This window comes from Gossypium hirsutum, chromosome A11, assembly GCF_007990345.1.
Source record: "Gossypium hirsutum isolate 1008001.06 chromosome A11, Gossypium_hirsutum_v2.1, whole genome shotgun sequence".
Classification (NCBI taxonomy): Eukaryota; Viridiplantae; Streptophyta; class Magnoliopsida; order Malvales; family Malvaceae; genus Gossypium; species Gossypium hirsutum.
This window is the reverse complement of record NC_053434.1, coordinates 115,837,670-115,852,577: the sequence shown is the minus strand read 5'-3', so window position 1 is coordinate 115,852,577 and position 14,908 is coordinate 115,837,670. Positions and strand designations below refer to the sequence as shown.

Genomic DNA, 14,908 nt, shown 5'->3' with positions numbered 1-14,908 from the left:
CCAACAATCTCCCCCCATTTTCAAAATATTTAGATTTTGATATTCTTGGAAATCAATTTGCATAAATAAAGGTGTCTTACGATTGAACCTTCACTTAGTGAAAACATGTTAAAGTTAATCGAAATTGTATGGTAGACTAAGCTTTGAACCAACTATTCCATTTGATTAACTGAACACATCTCACACAATGATTTCAACATCAGTCAATGCATAGTATCTAGGGACACTATTATAGCCATGTGTCTATGTCCTCTTTTCATGAGTGATGTCAGAGCCAAGCCCTTAAGCTCCTAGAAGCGGCCACACTTCCACTCACATAGGTAGATCCCATCAAAAGTGTTCCCGTAATTATAACACTCTAACATATTTATGTTATGGGTCCATTAAGAGTACATTACTCATCCTTCCCTTATCATTACGGGTACCTAGCACTTTAATCTTAGGATGGATTTATTTATAGTGCTAACAGTCACATACTAATGATGTACTTTGTCTCATTGAACTCAAGACTTGACGTTATACCAAGCGTTGAGTCGAGTTTCCATCATGGGTGACTCTAATTAATAGGCTTGAGTCCCATCCCTTTTGAGGTCCTTTTTACTGCATCTCTAGCAAGACCTTTTGTCAAAGGATCTGCCAAATTTTCACTTGACCTCACATAATTAATAGTGATCACTCCATCAGAGATTAATTGTCGGACATAACTATGTCTTAATCCAATGTGTCTAGACTTTCCATTATATACTTGGCTATATGCCTTTGCTAGAGTAGCCTCACTATCACAACGGATAGAAATAGGTGAAATTGGCTTAAGCCATAAAGGTACATCATAAAGTAAATTTCTTAACCATTCTGCTTCTTTAGATGCAGCGGCTAATGCAATAAATTCTGCTGCCATGGTGGAATCAGTAATACATGTTTGTTTCTTAGAACCCCAAGAAATGACTCCTCCACCAAGAATGAAGATCCACCCACTAGTAGATGCATGATCTTCCAAACTTGTAATCCAACTAGCATCCGAATACCCTTCTAAAACTGGAGGATATCCATTATAACACAATCCATAGTTAATAGTTTTCTTTAAGTACCTAAGTACTCTATTTAAAGCTTGCCAATGCAAACTACTTGGATTACTTGTGTATCTACTCAATTTTCCAATAGCATATGCAATATCTGGTCTTGTACAAGTCATTATGTACATAAGACAACCAATTAGACTTGCATATTTCAATTGATCAATTTTCCTACCAGCATTAGATACTAATTTTAATTGAGGATCCATGGGTGTAGATGCTGGTATACAGTTGAAAAGATCAAACTTTTTAAGCACATTTTCAATGTAATGTGATTGTGATAAAGCTATAGTGCTTTCATCTCAGGTTATTTTAATCCCAAGAATAACATCTGCTACACCCATATCCTTCATAGCAAAGTTGTTTGACAAGAATTTCTTTGTGTTTTCTATTTGTTCCAAATCCGTGCCAAAAATGAGCATGTCATCTACATATAAGCAAATTATAACACCCTTTCCATTATCAAATTTACTATATATGCACTTATCGGATTCATTTATTTTATAGCCATTTGCTAAAACAACCTTGTCAAACTTTTGGTGCCATTGTTTTGGTGCTTGTTTAAGCCCATATAAAGATTTAACAAGCTTACATACATTATGCTCTTGTCCTGGAACAACAAATCCTTCCGGTTGCTCCATGTACACTTCCTCTTCCAATTCACCATTTAAAATGCAGTTTTAACATCCATTTGGTGAACAACCAAATTATATATAGAGGTAAGTGATATTAATAGTCTAATTGTAACAATTCTTGCTACTGGAGCATAGGTATCAAAGTAATCAATACCTTGTCTTTGTGTAAAACCTTTTGCTACCAACCTTGCTTTAAATTTATCAATGGTTCCATCGACCTTCATTTTCTTTTTGAAGATCCATTTACAACCTATTGGTTTGGAACCTGGTGGAAGATCAACTAAGATCCAAGTTTGATTTCCCATTATTGAATCCATTTCATCATTTATTGCTTCTTTCCAAAAGCAGAGTCTTGAAATTTCACTGCTTCTTCAAATGTAATAGGATCAGATTCGGTATTATAACAACAAGGTATCTTATTGCATATACTTTCACCTTTTCCTTCTACAAGAAACATAATGAAATCTGGTCCAAAATCTTTGACCTTTTTAATCCTCTTACTTCATCTTAATTCTTGACAAGATTCATCATTATTATCAATTTGTTTCAATGGAATCTCATTCTCATTTGAAGAATGAATCAATTGTTGTGGTTGTAATTGTCTTGATATAGAATTAAATCTATTTTCATCAAAAATAGCATCTCTTGATTCAATAACCGTATTAATTGAAATTGAATCATTTGGTTCAATTACTATGAACCTATATGCCTTGCTATTATGTGCATAACCTATAAATATGCATTCAATTCCTCTTTCACCTAACTTTTTACGTTTAGGTGTTGGAACTTTTACAATAGCTCTACAACCCCAAACCTTTAAATAATTAAGGTTTGGTTTCCTTTTCTTCCATTGTTCATAGGGGGTTATTTTAGTTTCCTTATTAGGAACTCTATTCAATATATGACAAGCTGTTAGAACAGCTTCTCCCCAAAAACCCTGTCCAAGACCTGAATATGATAACATTGAATTTACCATTTCAATCAAGACTCTATTTTTCCTTTCAGCTACACCATTTTGTTGTGGTGTATAAGGGGTTGAAACTTGATGGACAATTCCAGTGAGTTCAAAATAACTTGGATTATAGTATTCTCCACCTCTATCCGATCTTAAGCACTTGATAAATGATTCACACTGAAGTTCAACTTCAGATTTATAAACTTTAAATTTATCAAGCGCTTCATCTTTTGAATGCAATAAATATACATAACAATATCTAGAACAATCATCAATAAAAGTAACAAAATATTTCTTTCCACCTAATGTAGGAGTATTATGCAAGTCACATAAATCACTATGTATCAAATCAAACAATTTTGTTTTCCTTTTAACCTTAGGGAAAGGATTTCTTGTAATTTTAGTCAACATACAGGTATTGCATTTTTCAATATTATTATTAAAAACAGGAATTAAATCTAATTTATACATGTCATTCAATTTTCTATAATTCAAATGACCTAATCTATAATGCCACAAACAAAATGATTCAACCATATAAGCAGAAATAGTATTTTTATTCTTATTAATAATATTAAGTTTGAACATGCTTTCATACATATACCCTTTTCCCACAAAAATTCCTCCCTTAGACAAAATAAACTTATCTGCCTCAAAAACAAGTTTGAAACCAAACTTATTCAACAGACTTCCAAACACTAAATTTTTCCTAACTTCTGGTACATAATATACATCATTTAAGGTTAAAACCTTTCCAGAAGTGAATTGTAGTTCAACAGACCCTTTGCCTTTAATTGTTGCGGTGGAAGAATTTCCCATGTACAAGACATTGTCATTTTCACATTGTGTGAACTTTGTGAACATGCTTTTGTCTTTGCACACATGTTTGGTTGCTCCGATATCAATCCACCATGTATTATCATCTTGTGCCATATTAATTTCAGATATCATTGCAACGAACTTTTCGTTATTATCAGCCTCAGAAGATGATTTCTTCTTTAAAAATCGACATTCATTCTTGAAATGTCCCGGCTTTCCACAATGATAGCATGAGCCCTTTTGTTTCTTTTTGAACTTAGGTGCTCTATCAGTCTGATTGAACTTTCTCTTGAATGGTTTAGTAGTCTGTACTTCCTCCGTAACATGTACTTTGGCATTTTCAGAATTTAGGTTCTGATCTTGTTTTCGATACTCTTCTTCAATACGAAGATGATTTGCCAAAGCCTCAAGAGATATTTCCTCTTTCTTATGTTTTAGACTTCTTTTAAAGTCTTTCCAAGATGGAGGAAGTTTGTCTATTATGGAGGATACCACAATCATTTCATCCATTTTCATATCATATTGCTTAAATTGATTCAACATATTTTCAATATCACGAAATTGTTCCATAACAGAACGACCATCAACCATTTGATAATTATTGAAACGACTGACAAGAAATTTCTTACTTGTAACATCTTCGGTCATGTATCTTGCCTCCAATTTGTCCCATAATTCTTTAGCGGTGACGTCGTTTTGGTAGGTGTCGAACAAACCATCAGATAAACCATTCAATATGTGGCCCATGCACATGTAATCAGCATTGTCCCATTTTTGTCTTTCTCGGGTTGCAGCAACAGATTCATTTTCATTCTCTTCAGGTCTTGGAGTATCCAAAACATAAGCAATCTTCAAAGTTGATAACAAAAAGTGCATCTTTTTCTGCCATCGTCGAAAATTGCCACCATCAAAACGATCAAGTTTAACAAAGTTGGAAGCCAACTCCCTTAGTGTTCCACTTTCATGTGTTGTGGTAGTCATCATGAAATATAACCTTAAAATTGTTAGTACAAAACTCCGGTAAGGAAAAAAAACTCGAACACACGATCGGAACTCGAAAAGAAAAAGAAGAAATAGGACAGGCTCCAAGGCGTGTATCAAGCCACTATCTTTAAGGTTATATTCGCCCCCACTTATCTTCAGTGTGCAAACGAGTTCCAAGCAAATTAACCTCGAGGATACAATGAAGCCAATGACTATTTGCGTTTTGCACTGACGAGAATAGTCCACTATGCACTGAGTAATGTATAACAAAAACTCAATTTCTACAAAGGATTTCTGCAGCAATACTTTATAGAATAATCTAATAATATTAGAAAATGAAGGAAGAGAAGAAATAATATTAGAATTTGTTGATATGATTTCCAAATGAAATCTCATTCCTATTTATAGGAATTTTCATGTCTCTTCATAGAGACATCTTTCAATAGGTGTCTTTATGAATAAATAAATAATAATAATTATTCATTTAATTTTGTAACTATTCAAATAATATTTTTGAATAGTTATAATTCTTTTTTTAAAAAATCAAATGATATAACTTTTGACCAATGACCAAAAGTTTTATCTTTTGATTAATTACACCCATTCATTTATAGTTATTGGGATACTATAAATATTTGAAAATATTCCAACAACAACTTGACCTTGGTGGTAACAGTTTTATCAGCATATTATCGTCTCTTACTCAAATTTCCAAGCAAGAATTTCTTGGATTGTCAACTTGCGAGAGGCTTAAATTGTTGCCTGAGCTTCCAACTTCTCCGGAAATTGTTGCAAATCCGCCAAAAGTTTGCAATTCAGTGGATAACACTTGGATTTTTGCTGCTAACTGCTACAAATTGGCTAAAAACATCAAAACATTGTGAATATTTACTCGTATTTTACACATCCCAAATTTGGATAACATAGTTTTGTTATCTCAAGCACAGTCAGGTTTTTATTAAAGTAAGTATATTCCGCATTCAGTCCAAAATCCATACAACATAAAGGTACCCAACCTACCAGAAATGTTTAAGCTTCTATACAATGTAGCTACGCAACAAAAGAAAACAAAAGGAGCAAAAGTCCCATAGAAGTCCTTGTACATATACAATGTAGCTACTAAATTGCATTTTAGTTTCCTATCCAAAAAATATGCATATTGGACTTTATACCTTTGATAAAGAAGTAAAATGTCCTTGATTTAATTTCCGTGGTTAAATGCATATTTTGGTATTTTGTATATAGGCTAGGGCATAATAAAAAAATTAACTATCAATTTTTACACATTTTTTCAATTTGATACACTTTCATTTGGTGCAAATAGCACTCAACTTTTCATTAGTGATGTTATACTATTGTGTCTTATGTTTTTTATATTTTAAAAAGTTCTTTTCTATTTATATAATTTTTAAAAATTTTAAATTATTCTTGGTAAAATTAAATGTATTGTTATCTGTTTTACGGTCTAAGACTAATCTCATTCAGGTCGAGGATGGGAATCACATAAAGTCCTCACAACAATAACAACTCCAAGATCCAAATGCCTAGGGCAAAAGTACTTCATCCAATCACTTGTTGGTATTTTAGAATTTATTTTAATCATAGCTACGATTATATATTAAGTTTGTAGACATATCTACATCTTATGATTTAGCTTTCAAGCAGTGGTGGAGCTAGAAATTTTTTGTTGAGGGGTCGGAATTAAATTGTATATTTTTACAATAGTAGAAATGTAAATTTATTATTTTAATAGTCTACATCTTTATAATTTTTAAGAGATTAAATTAAATTTTTATCATTTTTGAATGGGCTAAAGTATAATTTTATTATTATTATTTTAAAATTTAATAAATTATAAAGGTCTAAATGAAAATTTTTCTATTTTTGGGCTGTGACTGGGAGCCCTGGCCGCACCCCTGCTTTCAAGGAATCCGGGATTGTTTATTTTGCATGAACCTACTCATCTCTATATCTATCTTATCTGTTAACATATCTGACTGGAAATTTCATTGCTGCAATGTTAGCAAAAACTTGTGCATATGAATTTCCAACTTCAGCCACTGGGAACTCACTAACTTGCACATTTTCTTTATTCTGAATTTCCAAGTGCGTCAATTACATTTATTGTCTATTAAAAAATTAAGCTTCTCAATATCCTTTTCATCCACCACCTAACTATCATCATCCCTTGCCCTTTCTTTTTAAGGGATATCCAAAAGAGATATTGTCTGGACTTAGCTGCGACTGGTCATGTTCATAATTGAAACTCCTCATGCCTCTTATCCGCTCCAGTATTTCTTATTCTCGTTAGCAGGATCATCAAACTCTTGTCCCTCCAGAACCCAAGTTGGGTTCATTACAGCTAAAGGAATAACATTCAAGTTTCAAATGCTCCAACTGATCTGATACAACATTGTTTTAGTTATCCCTTTACCTCATCTTCCACGCCATTGTCCACATTCATATCTTGAATGCTTTGTTCATCCATAATCTCCCTTCTACTATTTGGATGGAAATATGCCTTCTTGTGTGGGAAAAGGTTAAAATGTCCTCCATAGAGAAGCTGTAATTCGGAGAAGTAATGGCCTATCAGAATATGCGATGTTAAATAAAAAGATGGGTGGTCCAAATAGACAAATGATGATTAGAGAAATTAGACGGGAAAAGCCACCAATTGGATGGATTAAACTGAACATAGACGAGATTGTGGCTGCTGCAAATGGGTTGGGAGCAGTAGGAGTATTTCGGGGTGCTCAAGGCGAATGGATTGCCGGATACTTTAGGCATTGGATATTCTTCGACTCTGCAAGTCGAGTTATGGGCAGTCGTTAATGGACTTGGTGTTACATGGGAAAAGGGATTTTTGCAACTTCTTGTTGAGTTAGATAGTGATGATGCTATTCATCTCATTAATTCAACTCAAGCAAAGGAAAGCAACCTAAGGTTGGTGCGTGTTGTAAGCAGACTTAGGGAATGGTTATAGCCAGTTGAGTTTTATCATGGATTGGGTGAAGTCAACAGTGTGGTTCATAGTTTAGAAAAAAATAGCTCAACTCCGTCGGTAATTCGAATACTAGAAGATTTACTATACGAGCTAAGAGACAGTCTTGAATGGGTTCACATTGGACCGCCCTTTCATCGATTTAGATTTTGTTTGTTGTTTTCCTGTCTATTAAAAAAAAAAAACCAGAGCACAGGGACTGTTGGCTGGGGTTCAAACCAGAGGGATTTTCTTTTTCTTTTGCTTTGGGCTGAATACTGTAAAAAGAAAAGGGTTTTCGTATTGTTGGGTCCATTGGGCCTATTTTTCCAGCTTGACCAGGCCGCAAAGAGCCGAAAATTTCCAATTGTAACAAGATGTAATTACTCTGTCATCTTTATGTCGGTTTGATGATTGAGTTTGAAAATTGTTTGGATCCAATTGTCTTTACTTGACACTTTCCACACTGAAAAGAAAAATGTATGTGAACAAAAAAAATTAAGAAAAAGAAAAAGGTGCTCAAAGGGCGTGCATCTTCGCTTGGCTTTTCTAATTAAAGTAGCCTCCACTCTGTGGACAAAGGAACAAATTCTGCCCTCACCGTCAACGATTCTTCCTGGAAAACACCATCATTTTCATTCGTCACCAAACTTCCACCACCACACCTTTTCATAGCTATTATTATGGAGATTCATTTTGAAGAAAAAAAAAGGTAGGACATGTATAGAGAAATTGCTTAGAAACCTGTGTCCGCTTTCCCTTTCTTGATGCTCCTATACTTGGTCTGTTTCTAGTTTCTTTCTGCATATTGAGCCACCTTATTTTCTGGTTTTCCCAAACTAGATTGTCGTATCTTTTTCCTTCTCAGACTTCCTCATGTCCTCGTTACTCCCAACTTCCTCGTCTATTCCTAGACAAAAAGAATATGACGTATTCTTGAGTTTTAGAGGTGAAGATACTCGTCATAACTTCACAGACCATCTCTATGATGCTTTGAGAAGGAGCGGAATCGTCACTTTCAGGGATGATCCAAAGCTGGAGGCCGGTGAAGAGATTGCACCTGAGCTCTTCAAAGCAATTCAACAATCATGGTGCTCAGTAATCGTTATCTCGGAAAACTATGTCTTTTCAGGTTGGTGCTTGGAGGAACTTGCTGAGATTGTTAAACAAAAAAAGGAGACTGGTCATAAAGTATTTCCAATTTTCTATGGTGTGGATCCATCTGATTTAAGACAACAAAAAGGGAAAGCTGAAACAGCTTTTGCCAAACATGAAGAGAGATACAAGGAAAATGAAGCAAAGATCCAAAGGTGGAGAAATGCTTTAACTGAAGTGGCTAATATCAAGGGATGGCACTCAAATAATAGGTATTTTTTTCTTCATTTTACTTGTAAATTTAATGATTACAATTTTGTTTTGAATTAGCTGTTTTTTATATATATCGATAAAATTGGAAAATTTTTATTTTATAGTGTTATAAGGCAAATAAGGCAATAACACCAGAAAAACTATAAACTCAAGTCCTCCAAGTGTATCCTAAATTTGTTCCATAGAGTACTATGCGTTTCACATCTTAATTTTTTCCTAGATCATTTAACTTTATAGCCATATCAATCAATTTCTTAATTAAAAATTAAATTTTTATATCTTTATAGGCATGAATCAGAATTTATTGGAGACATTGTTAAAAAAATATCAGCAAAGTTATGTCAAACATATCCAATTGACTATGATGAGTTAGTTGGAATCAGTCCAAGCTTGGACGAGTTGCATTCGGAAATAGAAATTGGGGAAGATGATATCCGTATCATAGGAATTTGTGGTATGGGTGGCATTGGCAAAACGACTCTTGCAAGAGTTGTTTACAGTCAAATGTCACCTCATTTTGAAGGTAAAAGCTTTCTTGCTGATGTTCGAGAAGTTTCAGAGAAATGTGGACTTGTTTCCTTACAGAAACAATTACTTTCCCAAATCTTGTTTGATGAAAGCTTCAATTTTTTCAATGTTCATGAAGGGAAAGCCATAATTAGCCACAGGTTGCCTCACAAAAGAGTTCTTGTTGTTCTTGATGATGTTGATAACCTACAGCACTTGAAATGCTTGGTTGGAAGGCATAATTGGTTCGGTGTAGGGAGCAGAATCATTGTAACAACAAGAGATGAGCATTTGCTCCGATCTTATCAAGTTGATGGTGTGTATAAGCCTACAACACTGAAAGCCAATGATGCACTTCATCTTTTCAATTTGAAAGCTTTCGGTTGCAAGATTGTGCCAAAAGAGGATTTCATTGAGCTAGCTAAACATGTTGTAGGCTATGCTGGTGGACTTCCCTTAGCTCTTGAAGTTTTGGGTTCTTTTCTGTGTGATAGAGATGCAAGGCAATGGACAAGCGCAATAGAAAGACTTGAAAGAGATTCTAACAAAGAAATTCTTGATAGACTTCAGATAAGTTTTGATGGATTGGAAGAAAGGGAGAAAGATATATTTCTAGATATAGCATGTTTCTTTAATGGGGAGGAGAAAGATTTTATAATGAAAGTAATGGATGGTTGTGAGTTTTTTCCAGATATTGGAATCGATGTTCTCATTAAAAAATCTCTACTAACCGTTAATAAATACAATCAATTGCGGATGCATGACTTGCTACAAGAAATGGGAAGAAAAATTGTTAGAGAAAAATCTGTCGATGAACCTGGAAAACGTTGCAGATTGTGGGTAGAAAAAGATGTGTACCATGTGCTAAAAACACAAACTGTAAGTCATTCCATACAAATTTTATATATTCTTACTTTAGCTTAAATGATTCAAACAATTAGTATTAAGAGGTGACATTAATTAAATTTGAGATTCAATGCAAAATTACAACTTTTTTTGTTAAAAAAAATATAATCTATTATATCTATAAAGTGTTTATTTAAAAAAAATGTTTAATTTAAATATTGATAAAGTGAAAAAGAGTGCTTTAATTTTTTAACTATAAATATTTAAAAACACCTCCACGATATGTATAAAAAATGTTATTTCTCCGAACTACTTTAGTTGGAAAAATGTTTTATTTAATTTGTTTTTTTTATTAATTTCAACCAATAATAATATTGTTAAATCATCATAATGTAAAGTTCACATTTCTGTTTTGTATTTTATTTTTTATTTTTAGGCTACAAAAATGATTGAAGGCATAATCATCGGCAATGAAAGGTACGTGGGAAAACATACACATTCGTATCTATGTAAAATGTTGATGTTGTTGTTGTTTTTTTTTTTTTTTGTAAAAATAATAAAAAGGAAGTGGCAAAAATCTTCCATGCTTAACATTTCAGAAAAAAAATAAGGAAAAAGAGTGCCACGATTTATGAAAAATAATATAGTAGTTAAAGAGTATGCTTATTGTAATTGTGAAAGTTCGTTGTATATATTTTGGTGTAATCGTAATGTCATTGCATTCGCATGTATCTATTTTCTTGCATTTCTCTTTAGTCAAACACTTCTTTTGTGTGTATATCGTGGTTTCTAGCGGCGTGAGCTTGTGAATATCAACTCCAATTTTTGCAACCTGCGTTATTCAAATTTAGATGTAGGTGTTATATATACACGTGTTTGGTATGAGCATATTCATTTTCTTTTACATTTTCAATGTTTTTTATATTCCTTGAAGGATCATATATTTATATTTGTGTTCGAATATTCGTGCCAACTTTTAGTTACTAAATGTTTTGTATATGTATAATCATATTCTTATTCTACCCAGGGAAATGAGTGAGACTCTCACTTTGAGCAGAGATGCCTTCTTGAAGATGAAAAGATTAAGACTACTCAAAATCCTTTGTCGCTCAAATTGTTGTGATCTGACATATCTTTCTAATGAGTTACGACTTCTAGATTGGATGGGATGTCCTTTAAGATCATTACCTTCAAGTTTCAAACCGGAAAACCTTGTTATACTTCTCCTACCTTATAGCAACATTGAACAACTATGGAAGGAAAACGTAGTAAGAATTAACTCATTTGGTCGAAGAAAGATGAATTTTTTATTAACATTGATTAATAACAATAAAAATGAGCTTTCCTATGTTATTCTCTTTTTTATCTCTAATTTATTATTGTTTTCAACAGCTCCTGTATAAGTTGAAAGTGCTCAACCTCGAAGGGTCCGAAAACTTGATCAAGGCACCAGATTTCACGACTACCCCAAATCTTGAAATTTTGGATTTGGAAGGTTGTACTAGATTAGTATATGTTCATCCGTCTGTTGGAGTTCTTACGAGGCTTAAGCTTTTGAATTTAAGAGGCTGCAAAAGTCTGAGGAGTTTTCCAACCAAAATTGGAATGCTATCTCTTGAAAAGTTAATTCTTTCAGGTTGCTCAAAACTTCAAAGCTTTCCAGAGATTGATGGGAAAATGGAATGTTTGTTGGAGCTTTGTTTTGATGGGACAAACATTAAAGAGCTACCTTCTTCAATGGGAAATCTTGGAAGACTTAAAGTTTTGAATTTAAAAGACAGCAAAAGTCTTGGGAGTCTTCCAATCAAAATTGGAATGGAATCTCTTGAAAAGTTAATTCTTTCAGGTTGCTCCAATCTTAAAAGGTTTCCAGAGATTGATGGCAAAATGGAATGCCTGCTAGAGCTTTATTTAGATGGGTCGGGCATTAAAGAGCTACCTATTTCAATTGGAAATCTGAGTAGTCTTGTTTTGTTAAATTTGAAAGATTGCAGGAACCTTGTGGATCTCCCAGGGAGCATAGGCGGGTGTAAAAGTTTAAAATCTCTTAATCTTTCTGGTTGTTATAAAGTAGAATATTTGCCAGAGAATTTGCAGCAAATAGAATTCTTGGAGGAGCTTGACTTAAGTGAAACATCCATGACAAAACCACCACTCTTCATTTTTCAATTTAAAAATCTTAAAGTTCTGTCTTTTAATGGGAGCAAGGGATCTTCTTCCAAGTTACAAAAAAAACTTCCTTCTCTGTTAAAGGTAATCCAAAGAGGAAGGACAAATTCTATGGCTCTGATGTTGCCTTCGTTGTCAGGTTTGAGTTCATTAAAAGAGCTGAATCTAAGGGACCGCAATCTTTGTGAAGGAGATATTCCTAGTGATATTTCTCGCCTATCCTCTTTGAGACACCTTGATCTTGGTGGTAACAACTTTATCAGCATACCTTCGTGTGTTACTCGAATTTCCAAGCTTGATTTTCTTAGATTGTCAGATTGCAGGGCGCTTAAATCGTTGCCTGAGCTTCCAACAAGTATAGGTGGTGTAAGAATAAATGGTTGTCCTTCTCTGGAAATAGTAGCAAATCCATCAAAAGTTTGCAATTCAAGTTATTACTCGGATATAGTAGGTGTTAATTGCTTCAGATTGGCTGAGAACATCGATGCCTTAACATTGCTGAAAAAACATCTAAAGGTTCGTTAATATCTCTGTTTCTCTGTCTTATAATTATTCATGGTGTTAGTTACCAAACAAGCGAAGTTTTATTTTGCAGGTATTTGGAAATTCAAGAAAGATTTTTGATATTATTATACCTGGAAGTGAAATGCCAGAATGGTTTAGTCAACAAAGAGGTGAGTCTTGGATTAAGATAGATTTGCCTCTGGAAGTTCGGAATGATAGTCAATGGATGGGAGTTGCTTTGTGCTGCATTTTTGTCAGTGATGATGCTTCAAGGGATGAGAATCTCATGTGTAGCGCTGTTATCCATGGTGGATATTCTAGACAAGTCAATTGCACTCTATCTAATTTCCAGGGTAGAAATCCTCTACCAGTCGGTTCTAGTGGCTGGAATGTAAATTTTCATTTTGAACAGCCCGTAATGAAGGACCACATTTTAATTCGTTATTTCTCGCGTGACAAGTTGTATCCAGTTTCCTTAGAAGAAAATTTTGGTGAACGTGAAACCAATAATTTATGGACAACAGATTGCTTAGATCAGGAATGCCATCAACTTGAGTTGTCGTTCACAGATTTCATCTGTAACAGTGTTAAGGTGAAGAAGTGTGGTGTTAGAATAGTGTATGAGAGAGACTTGGAAGAAACACAAGTGCTGCATAGTAGTCAGTGTTGTGCAAATTTTGAAGATATCCAGCAACACTCTGCTGATGATGGATCAATAGGTAAGGGTTCCCTAATAAAGCGAAAACGTAATATGTATGAGGAGATGGATGAAGGGCCGCAACCAAAACGAATGCAAAAAATTTTCAGTTCTATAATGGGCAGACTTGGGAAGAAGCACTAATTGTGGTAAACTACTTCATTGACCTTCTCCTATTAATTGTTTTTATTTTATGACTTTTTTTAATCTATAATATTATTTACAGTTTTATTATTATTTCCTTTAAAGTATTCACTTTCGATATATTTACTGTACAATTAATGAGATATAATATTTCAAATATATATAATTAACTTAAAAAATCTAAGTATATACATGTTAAACACAAACTTATATTCTATGCCTATTCCAAATTCGGATAACATTGTTTCTTTTTTATAACATTCAAAGTATTATTCATTTTTATATAATTAGATTTTGTGATAACAGATTGTAAAAATGCAATCAGGTGGAGATAAAATGTGAAGAAAGTTTTGATTGCTCCATGAAGAAGCAACTAATAAGTAAGGTGTGAATCCTTTGACAATGTTTGGGTTATAATCATCCTTTTATTTTTGTTATGAAACTATTTTCATAAAGTAATATTGTTGTTTTATTTTTGTTCGAAATTGTCAGGCACACTTAAATATGATGTGTCTAATTTAATCTTTTAATTTTGTTTTTATATATTTGAAATATTAAATAAAATGATGTAGGTAAAATATCAATTTAGTCCTTAATGTTTACATTTTTTATCACTTTGCCTAATATTCTTTGCTTGAGCCAAATTTGACTCTCAAATTTTAAAAAAAGTCAAATTTGACCATCAACTTTTTAATAAAGAGTTGAAATGATTTTTTTTAATGACAATACTAACTAAAACATTAAAATTTAAACACAACAACTTGCATGTAATTGACGTGTGCTCCACGCTAAAATTTTTTAACTCTTATGAAAATTTTATATTCTTGTAATTTTAATTTCTTATTTTTATAGTTTTTGACTTATTTGTAAGTGTGACATATAAAATAAATCATGTTGTGTTAGCATGATATGCACATCCTTGTCAATTGAATTATCACACAAATAACATTAAACAAATAATGTTTTAGTCATCATTATATTAAAATAATAATAATTTCATTTTTTAAAAGTTTTAAGATTAATTTTAACTCAAAAAAATAAAGATCAAATTACCCGAAAATGTACGTTATACATAGAATAAAAATAATATATAATTAACAAATATTAAATACCATCTCATTGCGAATTCATCACGATTGAGTTGCCAATTTCTCAATGGGAAATTATTTGGGTTTGTTCCTTCCCCAAGGTGTGGGGTAGGTCTATCCTATCCTCCATGTAAAATAA

General features: G+C 33.0%; 1 protein-coding gene across 2 annotated transcripts; it reads left to right on the top strand.

Annotated features, from left to right (window-relative positions):
• Positions 1 to 7,950: 7,950 nt before the first annotated feature.
• LOC107955672 (disease resistance protein RPV1) lies at positions 7,951 to 14,265 on the top strand. 2 transcript variants are annotated; one of them, XM_016891478.2, is made up of 7 exons: positions 7,951 to 8,813; positions 9,102 to 10,200; positions 10,604 to 10,644; positions 11,195 to 11,435; positions 11,560 to 12,852; positions 12,932 to 13,686; positions 13,988 to 14,265. In XM_016891478.2, exons 1-6 carry the CDS (start codon positions 8,323 to 8,325, stop codon positions 13,679 to 13,681), a joined length of 3,915 nt encoding a protein of 1,304 aa, XP_016746967.2. In that variant the 5' UTR covers positions 7,951 to 8,322; the 3' UTR covers positions 13,682 to 13,686; positions 13,988 to 14,265. The 2 variants fall into 2 exon arrangements, with proteins under 2 accessions (XP_016746967.2, XP_016746966.2); XM_016891477.2 differs by having other exon boundaries at positions 7,952 to 8,813; positions 14,007 to 14,265.
• Positions 14,266 to 14,908: the final 643 nt, after the last annotated feature.